The sequence below is a fragment of the Pungitius pungitius genome, chromosome 2 (genome assembly GCF_949316345.1).
Source record: "Pungitius pungitius chromosome 2, fPunPun2.1, whole genome shotgun sequence".
In the NCBI taxonomy this organism is placed as follows: Eukaryota; Metazoa; Chordata; class Actinopteri; order Perciformes; family Gasterosteidae; genus Pungitius; species Pungitius pungitius.
The window spans coordinates 17,755,953-17,776,674 of record NC_084901.1 but is presented as its reverse complement, the minus strand read 5'-3'; the positions used below and the strand labels follow the sequence as shown (position 1 = coordinate 17,776,674).

Sequence of the window (20,722 nt, the reverse complement as noted above, 5' to 3'; positions counted from 1 at the left end):
TAAGTAACCATGACAACCAGGAGCGCGTGAGTGCGTGTTGTGGTATCGACTGGACTCGCACCATCTCCAATCACTAAGCAGTCTCTCTCTCTCACACACACACACACACACACACACACACACTGAGGAAGTGTGTCCTTTTCGCCCTCAGTCTGCTGCAGCTGGATAAAAAATAACACACACGCACACAAAGGACAAGTTTACTTCCTCTGAGTGAAACCAAACGTTATTGTTGCTATGAAATGCTATGAAAAGCTTGTGTTGGAGCCAGTAGAAATAAAACAAAACGTGTCCTCAATCAACATTTCATCTGAAGAGGAAAACGTCGGGATTTTTTTTTTTACTACAAAAGCCTGACAACAGCTGGTTACAGTCTTTTCAAAATAAACTTCCATCTTCGGAGGAAACAGCATAGTTTTAAGAAAGAAAATATTATTATTGGGTCTGGAAAATACCATTAACTACATTAGCTAGATTTGAATGATTATTGAAAGAGGCCCGATGTTCTGACGAGTTGAGGCGTGGAGACACCACAACCACACTGATGCTGGGAGGGCAGCTTCCTGTCTATAAGATAATAGCTTCCTGTCTATAAGATAATGGCTTCCCGTCCATAAGCACTCTGTAGCTCCTGACTGTCCCGAGGTTTACACGCCCTCCCTCCCGCGGCCGCGCCCAGTGCTCCCAGCGCCAAAGCATTCCTCCCAGTGCTCCCACTGGGTGCGTGACATGCGACCCGCGGCCCGCGTGGTTAGAAACACCTGCTGCCACGTTACCCAGAAGGCCACAGGGAGACATTGTGGTGGCAGTGATTGGACCGGAGTACTTCCTGTTTACTGCGCTGATGGTCGCCCCAAAAGATCACACGGCGTCATTCTCCCAGTAAACCTGGTCACATGGCCTGGTCATGTGACTGGCCGCAGATTGAAAGACAGAGTTTTTCAGGTCTAACATCAGATTTCTGTTCCTGAAAATCGTTTCTCAAAGTCGTCATTTGAATCATAATAATAAAATGTGCAATCCATTCATGGAAGGTAAGAAATTCACATTTTGGTCACCCAAGATTTCAGTGGACTTTATTTCAACCTCGCCGTGTGTCTTCGAGTTATAAAGAAACCGCCCCCCCAAAAATCAAGATGGTGAAAGCTTAAAAATCAAGATGCCGCTGGCCAAAAAAACATGATGGTCACAACCTCAATAAAAACGAGCAGATTGTCCAAAAAACAAAAAAGAACCCAACTAAACAACTTCTAAATCCCAGCATGCACCTGGTCTCACAGCTTTCTACTTTGTAAAAACCTCAAAAGGTTCAATGGTACAAGCTGCCGATAGCATTAAACATACAAAGAGAACTCCAGGTTCCTCTGATACTTAAACAGCAGACATAGTAATACTGATAGAATTACAAATATGTTCTATGTATGAATTGGAAATAATAAGTACAAGTAGGGTACTTGTACTTATTATTTCAAAATTGTACTTAAGTTATACACTGAGCTCAGTATCTCTGGTACACCAATAATAAAACACAGTACTACTTTGCACTAATAAATTTAAAAAATGATATATATATCTTTACTTCTTATTACTTACAAATAAAATATGCAGACGCTGCAACATCAACCGCTGTGAAGGTTAATGAGTAAATAATTAATGTCAGCAGAAGCACTCAGTGTCTGTATGTGAGACGCATTTAAAAACTCAGACAGTCAGCACTTTATTCACTTTGTTTTAATAGATGTATTTATTCTAGTATATTTATTATTCATTAAATAGAAAATACATTAACTAGAGCATCGTCCTCCACTTGTTTTATGCACTTATCCTCTTAGAAAAGACATTTGTTGTGTTGAAGGAAGTTTTCACTCCCTGAATTACTTCAGTATATTTATAGTGTCTATAGAGAGAGGTGAACTGTCAGCAGAGTATTGGTTGAGGTCAAAGGTCAAATCTTGTGGTTTGTTAAAACATTTGACCCGTTTCCGACCCTGCAGCCACAGCGATGCTTTTACCCTCCACCACCTCCACCTTTATATCGTCCGGCACCTGCTCAAACTACATCTGCACTTCCATCTCTACCTCCATCTCCATTTGCATGTCCACCTCCATCTCTATCTCAACTTCTACCTCCATCTTTATCTCCATCTCTACCTCCATCTCTATCGGCATCTTCTCCTCCTTCTCAAAAGCTCAGGGTTGACTGTTATTTTTGTGAAGAAGCTTTTCATAATTTGTTTGTATTGTTTTAATCTTACATTTGTTTATTCGACTATTTTTGGTTTGTACATTCATGGTTGAATCCACTTCTTGTAAGTAACTTGGGATAAAAGCTTCAGCTAAATTAACTCTAGGTCTTTAAATGGCATCAAGGCAAAGTGTTACTCTATTTATTTTTATTTTATTGGTATGTTCCTGTTTTGAGACAAGCGGACTTTATTGATTCCCCAAGCTGCCCTTCCTCAAACATCCGGCGGTGGATTTTTCCAGAAAAGGTTAACACAGGGCGCAGTGTGTGTGTGTGTGTGTGTGTGTGTGTGTGTGTGTGTGTGTGTGTGCGCGCGCGTGTAGAGCCGCTGTTGGGCTTCGGGCTCATTGACTGGACTTTACACTGAGCGCTCTGTTCTCACACACACTCAGCTCAAGTATCACTTCCCTTTAAACAACGCAGCCGTGTGTCGTCGTTCATCCCCTGGAGCCGGCAGAGTGTGTGTGTGTGTGTGTGTGTGTGTGTGTGTGTGTGTCTTTAAGCTCTAACCTCTCACTTCATTCCAACAATTAAACAGCCGCATTAATCCGGACGTTTTGGGCAAATACAGCATCCGCAGCTCAAAGGGACAGTTTCATCAGATCACGCGTTGAAATGACAAACAGCTGCAGTGACTCTGGTCAGACTGACAGTGTGGATGGTTACCACACACACACACCCACCCACACACCCACACAAAGAGTTATGTCAAATGTCTGATAACGATCACTAGATGTCAGGATCTCTACTGAAAACATGATACTTTATATCAGCTCTTCCTGACTCCCTCGACGAGGTCTTTTGCGGGACAAAGTTTGTATGAACCCTTGTGAGACGTTTGGGCTGAGAATGATTTCTGAATTAAAAGTTACGTATGTGTTTTGAAAGGAAGACTTTGAGTATTCATTTGTCCATATCGAAGTTACAGTGAAACATCCATTAGACAGAGACAAGTTCAAGCGAAAAAACACCCAAGGGACAAAGACAGAAACAAGTCGGAGTGAAAAGACCAACGAGACAAAGACACACTTGTTTATAGACAAGCTCTCTGCAGGAAAGCTGCAGTAAAAAGTCGTCTCACTGTAACACGTCAATGACTCGTGGATACTAGAAGCAGCGACTCTGACAGCAGCTGTTAAAGCTTTGTTATGAAGCTCAAGGGGGAGTTTAACCTCCGGTTATGTAACTGACAATAACAGATTTCTGCTTCCCATTGCTTTTGGACACCTTTTGCATCCTGTTTTTTTCTTGACAGTTTAATATTTTATGTTTATTTTAGGGATTGTCTTGTCCTGCATGCACGTAGCCCTGTGCAATCTGACCAGCAGCTAAACACCTTCCCGCATCAAACACTGGAGAGTAGGATCGTCTTAACTCCGTTTATTTGAATTAGAAAGGGTGAAACTGGGAAATGAAACAAGATTACCTGTTACTTACATATTAAAGAGTTGCAAATATTATACAATGGCAGTTGTAAAAATACAATATCACTACATACCAATGCAATGCGGTTGTACACACAGTAGCTAACATTCAAGCTAAACCAAAAGAAATATGTAATGCATTGCTACACAATGTACGTAACATAACCCGCATTGTTTATCCAAATATAGCACATGTAGCACAACCCATGATAACAGAGGCAAACTAGCCCACTACACCCTCAGCCCAATATGCACATCAAACCTACTGGCAACACTTAATATATAGGTACAGTATGTTGGTGTCTATTTTACATACCGAGAATGCTACCAAAGGCATGGAGCGTGGAAGATTGACGTGTACAGTATGGAGAGATAACGCAAAACGTGAGGCTGTCCTGATCACATTCAACTTCCTGACTAAATCCCATGGTGCAACAGTCCCACAGTTCTTAAAGAAACAGACGCATGTAAAGCGACTACTGCCAGCAATGAAACATTTAAGTGAACTAATGTGCTGATGGGGACAGAACACTCCCCGCCTGGTATCCATGGATAACACCCATACACTTAACTCCAGAAGAACAGTGTTTGAAAGTCACTACTGGCTCTTGTAGTCTTCTTCGGAGAGCAGGAGGACTAAGTCGGTGACAGGCCTAAGGAAGAGCTTGGTTCTATCTTGTTTGGAGATCTTGATCTCCACACTGCGGACCTTCCTATCTTTGCTTGGGAATACCTTAGTGACCAATGCCATTGGCCATTCATTCCTTTCGGCTTGGGAGTCTTTCACAAGGACAATACTTCCAGCATCAATGTTTGGCTTGCTGGAATGCCATTTACTTCGAGTCTGCAATGTAGAAAGGTACTGCTTTCTCCATTTGTTCCAGAAAACATCTGCAAGGACTTGAACCTGACGCCAGTGCCGCTTATAGAGATCCTTAGTGTCAAACTGACCGGAAGGAGCAGGAAAAGGGCCCACCTTCTGCGTGAGAAGAGTAGAAGGGGTGAGTATCATTGGATCCGCAGGATCAACGGATATTGGACCCAAGGGTCTAGCGTTTATGATGGCTGCTACTTCTGCCAGAAGAGTCGCGAGAGTCTCGTGAGTGAGCTTTGAGGATCTTTCTTGCTGGAACATGGAATCCATGATTCTCCGGGCTATGCCTATCATCCTCTCCCATACGCCGCCCATGTGAGAGGAGTGAGGTGGGTTAAATGTCCATGTGCAGCCCTGTTCAGCTAGGTACCTCGTCACACGGAAACTATCTATGTTTGATGGGACCTTGAGCTCCTTACAGGCCCCGATGAAATTGGTGCCTCTATCCGAGCGGATATGTTTCACTGGACCGCGGATGGAAATGAACCGTCTGAGGGCATTTACAAAGCTTGAAGTATCCAAAGACTCAATGACCTCAAAGTGCACTGCCCTTATGCTCAGACAGGTAAAGATCACTGCCCAACGTTTGTTGTTAGAGTGGCCACCTCTTGTTTTCCGTGCGAGAATGGACCAGGGCCCAAACACGTCCAAACCAACATTCGTGAAGGGAGGCTCGATGCTTAGCCTATCTGCAGGTAAATTGGCCATTTTCTGGGAGAGGAATGTGCCACGGAGTTTGCGGCATGTGACACACTTGTAGATGACGCTGCTTACTTGTCTTCTCATTCCAACTATCCACAGGCCAGCAGTGCGAATAGCACCCTCTGTAAAAAGGCGCCCTTGATGACGTGTCTGTTCATGGTGGTGACGCACAAGTAACCTTGTGATGTGGTGGTTACCAGGAATTATTAGGGGGTTCTTTTCATCAATTTCCAATTCTGCCTCTGTGATCCGACCTCCGACTCTCAATAAGCCATTACTATCGATGAATGGATCCAGTTTCTTAAGAGTGCTGTTTTCTGGGATTTCTTCCTGGTTCTCCAAGCATTCGAGCTCTGCGGCATAGTTTTCCTGCTGCACTGTACGAATAATGAGATCTTTGGATTTAGAGAGCTCCTCCACAGTGCATGCCGCCTGGCAGTAATGCCAGCCTTTGCATTTACTTGGTCCTAATGCTGATGTTTTCTTGAAGAGTCGAGCCACGTGGATCAAGCGAGTAACAGCATGAGTCAATGACCTCCAGCTTGAAAACTTCTCGAAGCGTCGTGATCCAAGCTGGGCGTTTGAGGCAGCAGTGCTCAGAGTAGACACTTGAGGTCGAACTTCTGGATCCAATTTTGGATCTGCAACTTCAGAGATATCCTCCTTGGAAAGACTAGGTTCGTGGTTTGTCAAAAAGGCTGGCCCTGTCAGCCATGTGGTGTCCTTTAATTGAGCTGCGGGGACTGCTCTCGTTGCATAATCTGCTGGGTTGAGCTCGGTGGGGACATAGTGCCACTGTTCGGGCCGCGTTGATCTTCGTATGCGCTGTACTCTATTGCTTACGTAGACGTAGAACCGTCTAGTCTCATTGTAGATGTAGCCTAACACGACCTTGCTGTCCGTGTAGAAATGTACGGCATCCGGGTCAACATTTATTTCTGAGGTGACGAGCTCGGCTAACTCCACTGCCAACACTGCTGCACACAGCTCCAATCTCGGTATTGTATGTTCTGGTCGTGGAGCAAGTTTTGCCTTACCTAGAACAAACCCTACGTGGCGTTCTCCGTCAGCATCTGTGGCTTTGATATAGGCAACTGCGGCTATTGCTTTGATAGAAGCATCACAGAAGATACAAAGTACTCGCCGTTGAGCTTCAGAGAGGGACACTGGTGCATATGTTCTTGGGATATGGAGGCTTTCCAGATCTTTCAGGGAGTCTTTCCATGCTGTCCACAGCTTCCCTTTATCAGGAGGTAATGGGGAGTCCCAGTCGCCCACTTCCATGGTGAGCTCACGAAGGATAGCTTTGCCTTGGATGGTAACTGGGGCAACAAATCCCAGGGGGTCGTATAGACTGTTAACTGTAGACAGGACACCCCGACGAGTGTATGGCTTATCTTCGTCTACAACCTGAAATGTAAACGTATCCGTCTCAAGCTCCCAAATGATTCCAAGGCTACGTTGCGTTGGCAACGTGTCTGTGCCAAGCTCCAGATCCTTCAAGTTGTTTGCGTAGTCTTGGGAGGGAAAGGCTCTCATTACTTCGCTGCTATTTGATGCGATTTTATGTAACCTGAGGTTCGAGCAGGCAAGTGTTTCTTGTGTTCTTTTGAGCAAGCTGATGGCAGCTTCTTCAGAGGGCAGTGACTTCAAGCCATCGTCCACATAGAAATCACGGTCTATAAACTGCTTGACATCCAACCCAAAGTCAGCCTCGCCATCTTGCGCTGAACGTTTAAGGCCGTAGATAGCGACAGCTGGAGAGGGGCTGTTGCCAAAAACGTGCACTTTCATCCGGTATTCAATGATGTCCTTGTGAAGGTCGTTATCCTCAAACCAAAGGAATCTCAAGAAGTCCCTGTCCTCCTCTCTGACCAGAAAGGAGTGAAACATTTGCTGTATATCCGCTGTAACCGCAATGGACTCTTTTCTGAAACGAATCAGGACTCCGAGAAGGGTGTTGTTAAGATCTGGACCTGTTAAAAGTACATCATTCAGCGAAACCCCTTCATATTGTGCGCTGGAATCGAATACCACCCGAATCTGACCTGGTTTCTTCGGGTGGTAGACGCCAAAGGTTGGGAGGTACCAACGTTCTTCTTCTTCCTTCAGAGGAGGAGCAATCTCCGCATGGTCATTTTGGAATATTTTTTCCATGAATGAAAGGAAATGGTCTCTCATTTCTGGTTTCCTGCCGAAGTTGCGCTTGAGTGCAGAGAGACGTTTTAGTGCTTGTGCTCGATTGTTGGGAAGGCGTCGTCTCTGTGACTTGAAGGGGAGGGGTGCTACCCAGTAGTTAGCATCATCCTTCTGAAGTCCTTGTTCCATTATCTTTAGGAAGGCCTTGTCTTCAATCGAGAGAGACGTTTTATTATCGTCTTTCGTCCTTTGGAATACCGTACACCCGAGGTGATTCTCCTCTTTGTCACAGTCGGTATCATCTCTGAAGTATCCCCCGATGAGGTCTTTTGACAGAGAGTCGCTGTATCTTTCTTTGATGAGGAGCCGGTTGGGACAAGGTTGAAAGAGAGATGGGCGACCATTCTCTAGCGTGCTTGTAAAGAAGGTGTTCACGATGGATGGTTTATGAACGTTTCCCAAACAGACATCTCCAACGATGACCCACCCTAAGTCGAGCCTCTGAGCATAGGGCGCGTCGTGGGGCCCGTTGATCTGTTCCCTAACCTTGTGCACTCTTATGATGTCCCTTCCTAGAAGAAGCAAGATAGGAGCTTTGTGGTCGAGTTCAGGAATCTGATGAGCTACAGATGTAAGGTGAGCATGGTGAAGTGCAGAATCTGGAGTGGGGATTTCTGATCTATTGTTAGGGATCTGATTACATTCGATGAGTGTAGGGAGAGGTAGACACAACTGACCATCCAGAGATTTGATTTGGTAATCACTTGCCCGTCTTCCAGCTGTCTCTGTCACTCCTGCACATGTCTTCAGGGAGTAAGGCGACCTGGGCCCTTCTTCCTTGAAGAGGTCAAAGAACTCTGGCCGAGCCAATGACCTGTTACTTTGGTCGTCGAGGATAGCGTATAGGCTTACTGCTCTGTCTGGGCGACTTGATTTAAAGACTTTAACAAGACAGATCTTGGAGCACGACCTGCCACTTAGGTCTCCACCACAGACGCTCGTACACAGGGCTGCAATGTCCGCGGGAACACTTTGTTCCTCCCCGCCATGCTCTATGGCAGGGTCTGTGGTCTTAACGATCCAGGGCGGAGGTCCAGGATGTAAAGCTGTGTTGTGACCTTCACTCTCACACTCTGAGCATTTCACACTGACCTTGCAGTTTCTGGCAAGATGTGATGTTGATGCGCAACATCTGAAACATATCCCGTTGTCTTTGAGAAAAGCCTTTCGGTCTTCAAGAGATTTCCCTCTAAAACTGCGACATCTTTGCAGAGGGTGAGGCTTCCTATGTATGGGGCACTGCCTATCGGGCTCCTCGGTCTTCTTTTCAGTCCTCTCGGCATTAGAGGGATAATACACCTCGGTTTTATGGACTGAAATAGGTGCTCTCTGGTTGCTTTGTTTGGGGGAAGGCTTGTCTGATTTGGACGGGGCCGTGTTGAACGTGGTGAGGTCAAAGCTAGGGTCATTCCTAGTGGTTGCTTGATGGCAGACAAAGTCCACAAAGAAGAGAAATGGTGGAAATGGTACTCTGTTCTGTTGCTTGTACCGCGTGCCTTCGTTTATCCATTTCTCCTGCAGGTTATAGGGTAACTTTTGTGCAATGGGGTTAACGCCACGGGAAGTATCCAGGAAGGCTAGGCCCGGCAGATCTCCCTCAGCCTTGGCGGAAAGAACCTCCATCAACAGATCTCCCAGCTCTCTCAACTTCTGAGGATCTTTATTATGTATTGTGGGGAACGCGTCGAGTCTCTTGAAGAGTGCACTCTCTACGGCCTCTGGTGATCCATAACACTGCTCCAGTCTTTCCCACACCATTGCAAGACCTCTTTCAGGGTGGTTTACATTAACCGCCCTGATCCGCCTTGCATGTCCAGCAGACTCGTGTCCTAGCCATTTGACTAAGAGGTCCATCTCCTCCCCAGCTGACAGGTCTAGGCCTCTGATTGCATTGAGGAATGAAGCTCGCCAGGCTCTGAAGCTTTCAGGACGATCGTCGAACTGTAGTAGTCCAGTGCTAACAAGTTCACGGCGAGCAAAGAACCTCACAAAGTTTGTCATGCCTTGACTGTCGTGTGGGTCACCTGCTAATGGAGTGCTGTGGTGGGGAGCTGGTGGATGGTTGCGGTCATGTATTCCTCCTCTCCTGATCCAACCATCATTCTCTTTCCCTTTAGCAGTATTGGTCTGGTCTGTTCTATGTTCAACCTTCACTGCCTGTTGTGTAGGAACATTACTTGGAAGGAGGGTGTTGTCGTCTTTCGCTTGGTTAATGTGTGGAGCTGGAACGACTCTATCTTGATGCGGCATAGAAGTTGCATATCTTAACCCGTACTCACTAATGGGTTCCATTTCTGGCATTGACTGAAGGCTTCTGTGTGATACGGAATGTTGAAGTACATATTCGGAGGTACGCTCTTCAGGATCTTTAGGCTTGAGTAGGAGGTCTATTTTGCAGCTGCGTTTTTCCCCATCGGTGTCTGCGGCTGCCTCGAGGACCTCTGCCTCGGCAATGGCAGCTGCTGCTTCTTTTTCCATTTTCAATATGTCTAGTGACGCATCTAAGCGGGCCCTCTCTATCTTCATTTGCATTTCCTTTTCAGCGAATGCAACTCGTGCTTTTGCTGCTTCTGCCTTAGCACGTGCAATGGCTGCTGCTTTACTTGTTGATGAAGTGCTTGAGCTTTTCCCAGAGCATGAGGCGGCGGACCTGGTCTCAAACGTGGTTGCTGGTTTATCTTCCATGTCGTGGCAATAGATGAGGTTGCCTGTGTTAACGTTGCTCTAGTTGTAGCCTTCTCTCTTAGCTGTAACATAGAGGCGGTAACTCCAATCAGCTCAACCTTGTTGTCCAGCCCGCTAGAAAGCTCTCGTTTCACTGTCTTGTCCTGCATGCACGTAGCCCTGTGCAATCTGACCAGCAGCTAAACACCTTCCCGCATCAAACACTGGAGAGTAGGATCGTCTTAACTCCGTTTATTTGAATTAGAAAGGGTGAAACTGGGAAATGAAACAAGATTACCTGTTACTTACATATTAAAGAGTTGCAAATATTATACAATGGCAGTTGTAAAAATACAATATCACTACATACCAATGCAATGCGGTTGTACACACAGTAGCTAACATTCAAGCTAAACCAAAAGAAATATGTAATGCATTGCTACACAATGTACGTAACATAACCCGCATTGTTTATCCAAATATAGCACATGTAGCACAACCCATGATAACAGAGGCAAACTAGCCCACTACACCCTCAGCCCAATATGCACATCAAACCTACTGGCAACACTTAATATATAGGTACAGTATGTTGGTGTCTATTTTACATACCGAGAATGCTACCAAAGGCATGGAGCGTGGAAGATTGACGTGTACAGTATGGAGAGATAACGCAAAACGTGAGGCTGTCCTGATCACATTCAACTTCCTGACTAAATCCCATGGTGCAACTGTCCCACAGTTCTTAAAGAAACAGACGCATGTAAAGCGACTACTGCCAGCAATGAAACATTTAAGTGAACTAATGTGCTGATGGGGACAGAACAGGGATTATGAACAGCCTTTACTTAAATGAGCTTCTCATTCAGATGGAAAGTGTGTGTGTGTGTGTGTGTGTGTGTGTGTGTGTGTGTTTCTTCTTTTTAATCCAATAGGATCAGTTTGGCCTTTTTCTCCCTTCCTGCCCCAAGAACAAAAGCGTTTTGCCTGACTGTAGAATCTCTCTCTCTCTCTCACACACACACACACACACACACACACACACACACACACTTCTATACATGTGGCAACTTGCATTGAAACAGGACACTCACTCAAATGTTTGAAGACTGAAAGTATTTCCACTAAACAAGACAAATGGGAAGTTTTCCCAACACTTTAAGTGTGTGTGTGGGGGGGCTTTTGTTACCGTGGGAACAGGCGCTTGACGGACGAGTTACTGGACCGTTGACGGGGTAACAGGAGATTCTTATCTCCGTCAGCCAATCGGCTTCCTCCCAGAGGGAGTCGGTGTGAGCCAGTACTTCACTACAGCACAACCCCTCTTTCTGCCTCTCGGCTCCCTCGTGTGATTTAATACGCAGGTCAAAGGTTTCCCTCCGTGCTGAACTCCTCCATTTCACTCAGTGCACGCCCCTCATGGGGAAAAGCTTCATTAGGAAAGTTTAAGAAACTCGGGAAGATTCTTCAGTAGGGTTTGAAACACAAAATGCAATTCTAAGCGATTAAAGCACCTGAGAGACGTGTCAAACAACCATGACACGAGCCGGAGACAAAATGCCAGCAAAGTCTGAACCACGTCACTTTTAAAAGTTCCACTGGAGGAGTCAGAGTCAAACAAGTCAGTCAAAAAAGGTCTTTGAGAGTCAAAACTCAAAGCAGAGACATGACTCCGTCGAAAGGCCCCTGAGACAAGGCAAAATGCCATTGATGTCACGGTTTGGGTCCTCTTCCTGTCTTATTTTGTAGTTTTCTTGTCTCTTGTGTCTCTGGGTGAGCTTCACTTCCTGTCCTGTGATTGCCTGAGTGTTCCCACCTGTGTCCAATCACCTGCACCTCCCTTGTGTATTTAAGCCCTGTGTGCCTGTTGGCCCTTGTCGCGTCATCGTCTAATGTTAGTCATCGTTGGTGCACGGCCGTTGGCTTCTGTTTGATTTTTTGTGGTGAAATAAATAGCACCTTCTGGAAAACTTGTATCCTGCGTTTGAGTCCTGCCTGCCTGCACCCTCGCCACCTGACAAATGAATCTAAAACACGTCCCGGTTAGAAGGTCAACAAGACAAGTCAGAGTCTCTCAAGTGAGAGACACTAAAGGACTCAATGAAAGAAATGAACCGCAGATGGTGTACTGGGGAAGAATCGGGCCTGTGATCTGCTGCTCACCATCACAGCTGATCACCATGACCGAGTTGCTCCTCAGGGATCAATAAAGCTCCGCTGATCTGATCTCATCAGATCTAACGGGACCCGGTTTCTTTTGGATGAGGCCGATTGGCCGGTTATCACCGATGTTGTTTGGACCGTCGGAGAGAATCATCTGATGAGGAAGAAGATAAAACCCTCGGGCTGGCAGCAGTGTAACTATGATTAGAGCAGCCATGCTGGCCCTCAGCCCCTCCGCCCCAAAATCCAATCTGATTTGATTGGATCTAATGTGAATATAACGAGGGAGTTCTGTTATGATCGGACCTTTCATCTCCTTTGGAAAATTGGGATTTTCACTGTTGTTGAAAATATAGAAAATTAACAACAAAATATAATTATTGCTCCCTGGATCGTGTTCCTTGGTATTTTTTCCAGAAGAACAGCTCCAGCAAACTCCATTTATAAAAATAGCATTTAAAATAAATATTAGTTTTGCAGATTTATTCCACTTTAGACCTCTTAAAAATTGGTCCAATGATGAAGTAATTTCTAAACTGTTTTTTTCATCCCTTTTGATAAGTTAAAGAGTGAAAGCCCAAATTATTTGTATTAATAATGCATTTGATCTTTTCATCAATTCCCCATATATATTGGAATAATTTCTAGATTTAAAAAAGAATAATGCATACTTTCTCTGAGGGGTTTGACAGGAAACAGGAAGTCGTAGCGATATTTGAGAAGAAAGTTCATTGTGAACATTCATATGAAAACCGAAACATATTACGGGAAATAAGAACGAATAGAGGCCAGCAGTGTGAGACGAGGGGTGAGAGCTTCAAAAGAGCTGCACGTCTGGGGTCAGCCTCCCCCACTCCACCCGTCTGGGAGGTGGAGGTGAGTCAAGTCAGGTAGCTGCGAGTGAATGTGAGGGTTTGTGGAGAAAAAGGCTGGAGCAGCGTTGGGCACAAAGGGGGCATTTAGAGAGCGAGGGGCCACATCTGGAGGGGAAACTGAAATACCAACCAATTAACCACAACACCTTATCCTCGCAGAGTGTGTGTGTGTGTGTTGTCAAGTTTCTCTGCTCCACACTGCATGTAAAGTTTATACATTTTATTGATAGTTTTTTTGTAGTCCCGTTTTTTTTATTTCTTTGTTTTAACACATTCCCTATAAAATATTGAATCAATCTTCAAAAGTTTCACGTTATAAACAAGGATTATTTTCAAATCAGTAGAATGTTTTTTAGATTTATAAATGATAAATGGATTTGTATTAGTGTATGCTCTCAGGCTGATTCAGAGACGTTTATGTAATTAACGCACTGCACTTGACTGAAGTTTGACGTGAGTGTTTTGTCATTGTCATGTATTGTCATTTTCCACTTTCCATACTTCTAATTCCAGGGACAAATAATGCATGGTTTACTAAACTATGTGTTAACTTTTTAGTAATCAACAAACACATTAATCGCACAGAACTTGACTGATCCCCAGAAGAGACTCAGCACTATAATCATCAAAATGAGCTTCAAGTTAACCAGCTGCAACATCAAAGCATCATTCATTATAATACAGTAAATCATGATATTTAGCACAACGAGTAGTTTTGCTTTTGGTACATATTTTGTACCGTTTGCACAAAATGTGAGAACACAACAAGTTGTGTGAAACAAGAAGAACTTAGTTTGGGGACATCAAACAAGAGACTGTAACAGAGTTGTAAACTAAAACAGTCCCTCAAGGTTCCAGATTTGTGGTCTATAAATAGGGTTAAGCAGGGACACCCCCCCCCCCCCCACACACACACACACACTGTTCATTATGACCCCCACATACCAGCAGATGACTCCCTCACACACATTTCTCAGGATCTCTATCAGTACGAGCAGCTGTTCGCCCTGCTAAGGATAACAACTGTTGCGCCGCCCCTTTCCTCCCTGCTGCCATGGAAACTAGGAAGGAGGGGAGGAACAAGGGTATACTCAATTCCTCAATGACTCTTGGTTTCACTATCTTGGCCGTTGACATCTTGGTTTTTTGTGGAACCAGATGCTGCAAAAAGAAATCAAATTATTGTAATCGCAAAGTGGCGTTCTGCCCTTTTAAAATCTCTCAAAGGCTGAGGTTAAATAACATTTTAACAAAACACTACTTTCGATCTGAGATAACAAAAAGAGTACTTATATGAAAATGAATGAAAACCAATTTATCAAGAGGAAAAAAAATGGAAACAGTGGATCAATAATTGTTAAAGGAGCAATGTGTGTCAAAATTTGTGTGCTGGCCCACACATATAAATATATATCTATATATATATACATATATATTCTCATTATTATTTTATTTTGAAAGAGTGTCATTGCCTCTCATATGGAATACATTATCGTGTTCTGATGATGATGATGATGATGACACATAATCTGCATTAAAACATCCACCAACATCATCTGGATGATAGATTCACGCCCGTGGCATCAACACACAGAAAAACATGCACACACAAATAGAAACACACTGTGTTGGCAGATGGTCGCCTGAGAGGAAACACAGATACCTGCAATTCTCAGATATTTAAACAACTAATGCATTGAAAGTGATTCTCAAATACACACAAACACACACAGTGAATGTTTCTGGTGGACAGATGGTTCACTGCATGTGAGGAAGCTGATCTGACTCAGTACAGACTCCGTATCACCTCCTCTTACGCCTCCTTAACTTAGCTTCTATTCCTCCTCCTACTCCCTAAATATGAGCCATTTGTCCTTCCTCGTCATCTTTGTTTGAAAAACAAAACAAAAAACAAATCTCTAAAGTTCTTAGACTTAATTTTTAATATTACAAATAAAAAGTTGTTAAGATAAGTTAAAAAAGGGACAATTCACTCCAGATATCAAGGATACATATTCTTCCTCTTAATTATAGTTGTATTTTTAAGGTAATGTTACTGAGGATAATTCACTGACATCATAAAGGAGCTGTACACATTAATGGTGTCTGAAAATTAGCGTTAGCTCACTGCTGGTAGATTAGGTCTGTGGATTATCTGCAGTAACCAGGCGTTTATGGAAAGATATATTGTTATAATCTTGCTCGACAAAAGATTAATATTTGTACTTGATTAATAAACAAAATACAGTTTTCATTTAACTTCTCTAGACTCGGCTCCAAATTTCCAAATGCCAGGAAGACAATGAGCGAGTGTACTTGAAAAAGAAGCTGAACAAGAGGTCAGAGGTCACATCCCAAAACAAAATCACACACAGACAGACAGTCACACACACACACACACACACACAAAGTCACATGCTGAAGGCACTGGGTCACATGTTGTCCTCCTGATACTTCGGGCACAAACACAGTGCACATGCACTCACATATAAACCCACACACCCCAATAACAGCACTCAGACCAAACAATCATCCGCCCTGTTAGGAGAGCCAACACACCACTAAAACAGTGCTTAGAGGAGCTAATATGCATCTTACTGTGGAGCCAACGCGCTGCTAACAGAAGAGCTAACACACTGTTACCAGAAAAGCTAACACGCTGTTACCAGGAGCTAACATCCTGTTACCTGAGGAGCTAACACGCTGTTACCAGAGGAGCTAATACACTGTTACCAGAGGAGCTAACACGCTGTTACCAGAGGAGCTAACACGCTGTTACCAGAGGAGCTAATACACTGTTACCAGGAGCTAACATCCTGTTACCTGAGGAGCTAACACGCTGTTACCAGAGGAGCTAATACACTGTTACCAGAGGAGCTAACACGCTGTTACCAGAGGAGCTAACACGCTGTTACCAGAGGAGCTAATACACTGTTACCAGAGGAGCTAACACGCTGTTACCAGAGGAGCTAACACGCTGTTACCAGAGGAGCTAACACGCTGTTACCAGAGGAGCTAATACACTGTTACCAGAGGAGCTAACACGCTGTTACCAGAGGAGCTAACACGCTGTTACCAGAGGAGCTAATACACTGTTACCAGAGGAGCTAACATGCTGTTACCACAGAAGCTAACACGCTTTTACCAAAGAAGATAACATGCTGCTGTTACCATATAAGATAATGTAACCATGTCATGTTGACATGCACCTTTTTATTATGGTGATGCATCAAAATGGGCATTACAATGTCTGTTAAACTAAAATCTGAAAAGAGTAGATTCAGTTTGAAAGAGACAAATCCTAATCTCATGAAATAAACAATGGTATTTCATAAGTCGTTAAGTTACAACATTGTTTTTTTTTAACATCTTCATGCTCTGAATGAAACTTCAGCGGAGTCCTTCAGACGGAGTGCAACCCGACGCCCGATCGCTCCCATCAAATATTCATTAAGCTCCTTCCACAGTGTCTTGGACTCTCCAGGAAACACACACACAGCATCAACATTCCCATTAAATTACTGTTAAACTGACTTTTATCTGAGAGTGTGTCTCTATTTAACTGAATATTATTGTTCCATAACTAACGATGGAACAGCAACGATAACAAATAAACTTTATTGACACTAAAAGGCATCTAATGGTTGGTTTGAATGTGAGATTGTTCTTCCTCTGGGGAGCCATTTTGGGACGTCTCATCCTGGTGGAAAAATAAACGTACATTACTTTTCTGTAATGCAGCCTTTAAGCCGAGGAGGACACATTTATGACAAATGAGGAACATTTTAAAATCTTTTTACTTTTTTGTAGATTAATGTTCATAATGCTCATTGATGCTTATAAGAAGGAGTACATGGAGAGCATTGGGACCCAGGGGGGGATTCAGGTAAGGGGAACAACCTGGGGGAGAACAGCATCTTCTGGTTTACCTGAGTTAAGAGTTATAATTAAGAGCAACTTGTTCCCACCTCTTGTGTGTATTAAAAACACGACAGTAGTGGTTATTAATAACTTTCGTTCCATCAACTCCATCTGGAAGAGATTTAAAATAAAATGTTAGCCTAAGACCTGCGGCGATGGAGCAATTTGTTTTTATGTGAGCCTGAAAAGCAGTCTCAGGCCCGCCCTGAGTGCTCTCATTGGTTGAGAAGCAGGACGACGCCCCTCCTGGGCCAACACTAACAATAACCATCCCACACCGAGTGTGACCCATATAGAGCAACTGTCTTTAAAAATAATGATGAAGATAAATGCGTTGATGGGCATTCAAATAATTGTTAATGAATCCATACGTCAATGCGATGATAACATGCCAACATGCCCAGGACTAATAAATATGTATTGTTATATTTATTGTTGCATACATTGTTTTCATCCCCATACAACGGTATTGATACAAATGGCCACCGCTCCGATTTTATGGATCTGTGAAGCACCTTCTACGAAACAAGCTTTTAAAGCGACGCAGACAGACCTCAGAGGTGTCTGAGGGTGCGTTGCCATGGAGACTACGCACCTCATTGAAAAGGTGTGAAACAGTTATTATGTGATACATTGCCATTTATTACCACACACACACACACACACACAGCAGGGTATTGTCAATCGGATATTCAGCATGTGAATATGCATCAATATTACTTGGATTTCAAGTGTTTAACACTTAAATAAAGCCCGTATTTAAAATTCTACTCTTATGATTGAACAGCTGAAACCATTTCTGCTTCTTTAACTTATTCTGAAACAGTCGATTACCAATCAGTGCGCCAGCAGACAATCGATCACCAACCAGGACCCACATGTCTGCTTTACCATCACTTTAACTGGATTTAATATGGCTTTGAGTTTATTTGATTTAATGGAGGCCAATAGGGCATGACACACACACACACAGCAACAAAGGAAATAGTGAAAGCGTAGGAAATTGATACTACATACTGCAGTACAGAGAAGTACTACTAAACATACAGACGTCTGCAGATCTGCATATTCATAAGTTCATACTCTCTTTATTAGGAAACTAAATAAAAAAGAATGGTTTTTTTAAACTTAATTAGTTTTTTTTTTTGTTTTTTTTGAAGAGTTAGCAGAAATCAGTTCCGGTCACCAGTGAAACCAAACAACCGTCATTGGTTTTATTTTGAAGGAACCTTCATAAACATAGAACTACTTTTTTTCTTGGTCATCTGACTAGTTTTTCTGGATGGAAATAAAACAGGATGCAGCTTATATATACAAGATATTATATAAAGGTGTAAACCCTCGCTAGGACGCTTTGTATAAACGGACAGACACACACACACACACACACAACTCTATTTAAAGAGTAACAGAATAACTGATCAGTTCAAAGCGCCACAGAGGAAAGTAAAACCCAAGGTTACAGCAAAACAATGCCAGGCAGGATATGTACATGTGTGTGTGTGTGCGACACATTGTGCATGTGTGTGTATGTGACAAGGTGTGTGTTTGTGTGTTTTGGACACAGTGCATGACAGGAGGACAAGGCCAAGCATGTTCACTTCCAGACTGAAATACGTCATCTTATCGCTATGAGCCGGCTGCAGTTTGCATGTGGTGTTTGTGTGTGTGCGCGTACATGGGAAGCTGCACAAGACAAAATAAAAAAGACAATATTTAGCTAAATAACAGTAACAGTAATTGAAGTAGATTTGAAAGCCAATCAGAGGGCTGGATTTAACAAAGGGTGTTGACCCCTGACCTCACAGCGCTGTTAACATGACATCACTGCTGCAGCTTCAGAAGGATAAATAAATCAAACGCACCTTAAGTCGGCCGTTTCACTGACTGAACTAATTTACCCTGAGTGCTACAACACACACGCTACAACACACAACAACACACACACACGCGCGCGCACACGCACACACACAGTCCTGGTTAACTGCCATCGGAGTGTGAATCAATCTTCGCTCTGCAGCAGAAACCCGCCTTCGTCCGGAAAGGATGTGAGGAGGAGCAGGATGGCAGTGAACGCTGAGTGTGTGTGTGTGTCTGTGTGTGTGTAGACATCCCTGTGTGTGTGTGTGTATGTGTGTGTGACAGCAGGAAAATGGATGAGTCACAACACATGCCTGATTCCTTTGAACTTTGGGCCTAATTTCCATTTTTGGCATCACAATCGGCAGGTCTTCACATTGTGTAGTACTCTGTGCAGTACTCTGTGTACTCTACTGTGTACAGTGTACCTTCTGGACATTATAACTGTGATTTTAGTCACCTGTTCAGCTCATTTACTCTTGCAGCCTTCTAACAGCTCTCCGTGTTCTTTTACTCTGATGAATCCATAAAGTAAATGTTTAATCGTAAAATCTGAAAGACGTAATAACGTTAATTATGAGAAGAAGAAAAAAAAAATTCTGTGAAGCAGGATCTTACTCTCACTGCTGTTGAGAGAAAGTTTTTGTTTTGATTCACATACTATATGTGATTACATTATGTTCGATTAGAGTGTGATTGAAGTCTCCTCATCTCTGGTAAATACTCTTCTAAATGTTCTCAAGAAACGTGGAGCAGAAAATACCTGTCTACTACTAAACTCAAATACTCAAAAATAAGAAACCGGGAATCAGAGAATATGGAATGTTTTTTCTGATCAATTGATTGTCTATATATCTGACGTAGTAGTAATTAACCATTGCAGCTCCAGCATCAATAAAACCTCTCCAGGTTTCCTAATCATCAGCTGATGAAATCACTCCTCGCCATGGCGATGATGACGAGAGGGTGAAGAAAACCAACTGAGCTCCTCTCAGGGAAGTTGTGGTATTAATCTGCTGGTCTACATCGAGGAGTCGGCACAGTTGGTCAGTTTTCATTTGTGATGTAATCAATAGACAATTATCAGATGATAACTTCATACTCTCTCTGTGAGTTGGGAGAAGAAGAAGAAACGGAGCGAACATCATCTGCAAATTATCATCGTCTTCTGACGTCCGTCTCCTCCCCACTTGGGTGTACTGTGTTTAAAACCCAGTACTCCCTTTGTGAAGCTGCTGAGCATCTCAATAGTTTGCATGTTTCTGCAAACCACAACATACAGTATTTCCATAGAGAACACCACACCTCTCACAGAAGCCGCCTGGTCTCCAGCAGGCTGGAGCTCCAGACGTCATCTGATCCACAGCAGCCACTGCTGCTGCGCCCCTCGACCCCTGCAGTGTGATGAATAGTAAACCAAGCGCTCCTTGTGTTAAAAAATGTTGTCCCTGCAGCAGAGAATTATTCTCAACAACCAACAGCTCCATTCAAGGACCTCCACCTCCTCACAGGGAGTCTCAAACCAAACGCTCCCATGGACCTGACAACTGAGCCTGCAGCGCTCATGAGTGCACACACACACACACACACACACACACAACACACACAAACACTGCCTGAAGATTGCAACAAAACAATGCAAACTTCCAATGCAGGGCTATTAGATGCCATAAATCAAGTGCTCCCTTAACCTTGGGGCAGCTGACAGTGCGGCCCGCGGATTACCTGTCTCTCAGTCCAAACGTACCCATATACGGCTGATTTTTCCCTTTCTCTGTTTCACATCACAGACCAA

General features: G+C 43.7%; 2 protein-coding genes across 4 annotated transcripts in view; both read right to left on the bottom strand.

Moving 5' to 3' along the window:
• mgat4b (alpha-1,3-mannosyl-glycoprotein 4-beta-N-acetylglucosaminyltransferase B) overlaps positions 1-20,722 on the bottom strand; it is a 55,320-nt gene that overhangs the window by 32,499 nt on the left and 2,099 nt on the right. The gene's annotated exons all lie outside the window — the stretch shown is intronic.
• Positions 3,611-10,834, bottom strand: LOC134116938 (uncharacterized). 2 transcript variants are annotated; one of them, XR_009948551.1, is made up of 2 exons: positions 3,986-10,834; positions 3,611-3,649 (listed from the first exon to the last, which is right to left on the bottom strand). XR_009948551.1 is itself a non-coding variant. In XM_062560521.1 (2 exons), the coding sequence occupies exon 2, from the start codon at positions 10,127-10,129 to the stop codon at positions 4,268-4,270; it is 5,862 nt and encodes a 1,953-aa protein (XP_062416505.1). In that variant the 5' UTR covers positions 10,130-10,384; positions 10,721-10,834; the 3' UTR covers positions 3,611-4,267. The 2 variants fall into 2 exon arrangements, 1 of the variants encoding a protein (XP_062416505.1); XM_062560521.1 differs by having other exon boundaries at positions 3,611-10,384; positions 10,721-10,834.

Coding starts and splice junctions, on each gene's coding strand:
- LOC134116938 (XM_062560521.1), bottom strand. CDS start 10,129: ATGGAAGATAAACCAGCAACCACGTTTGAGACCAGGTCCGCCGCCTCA.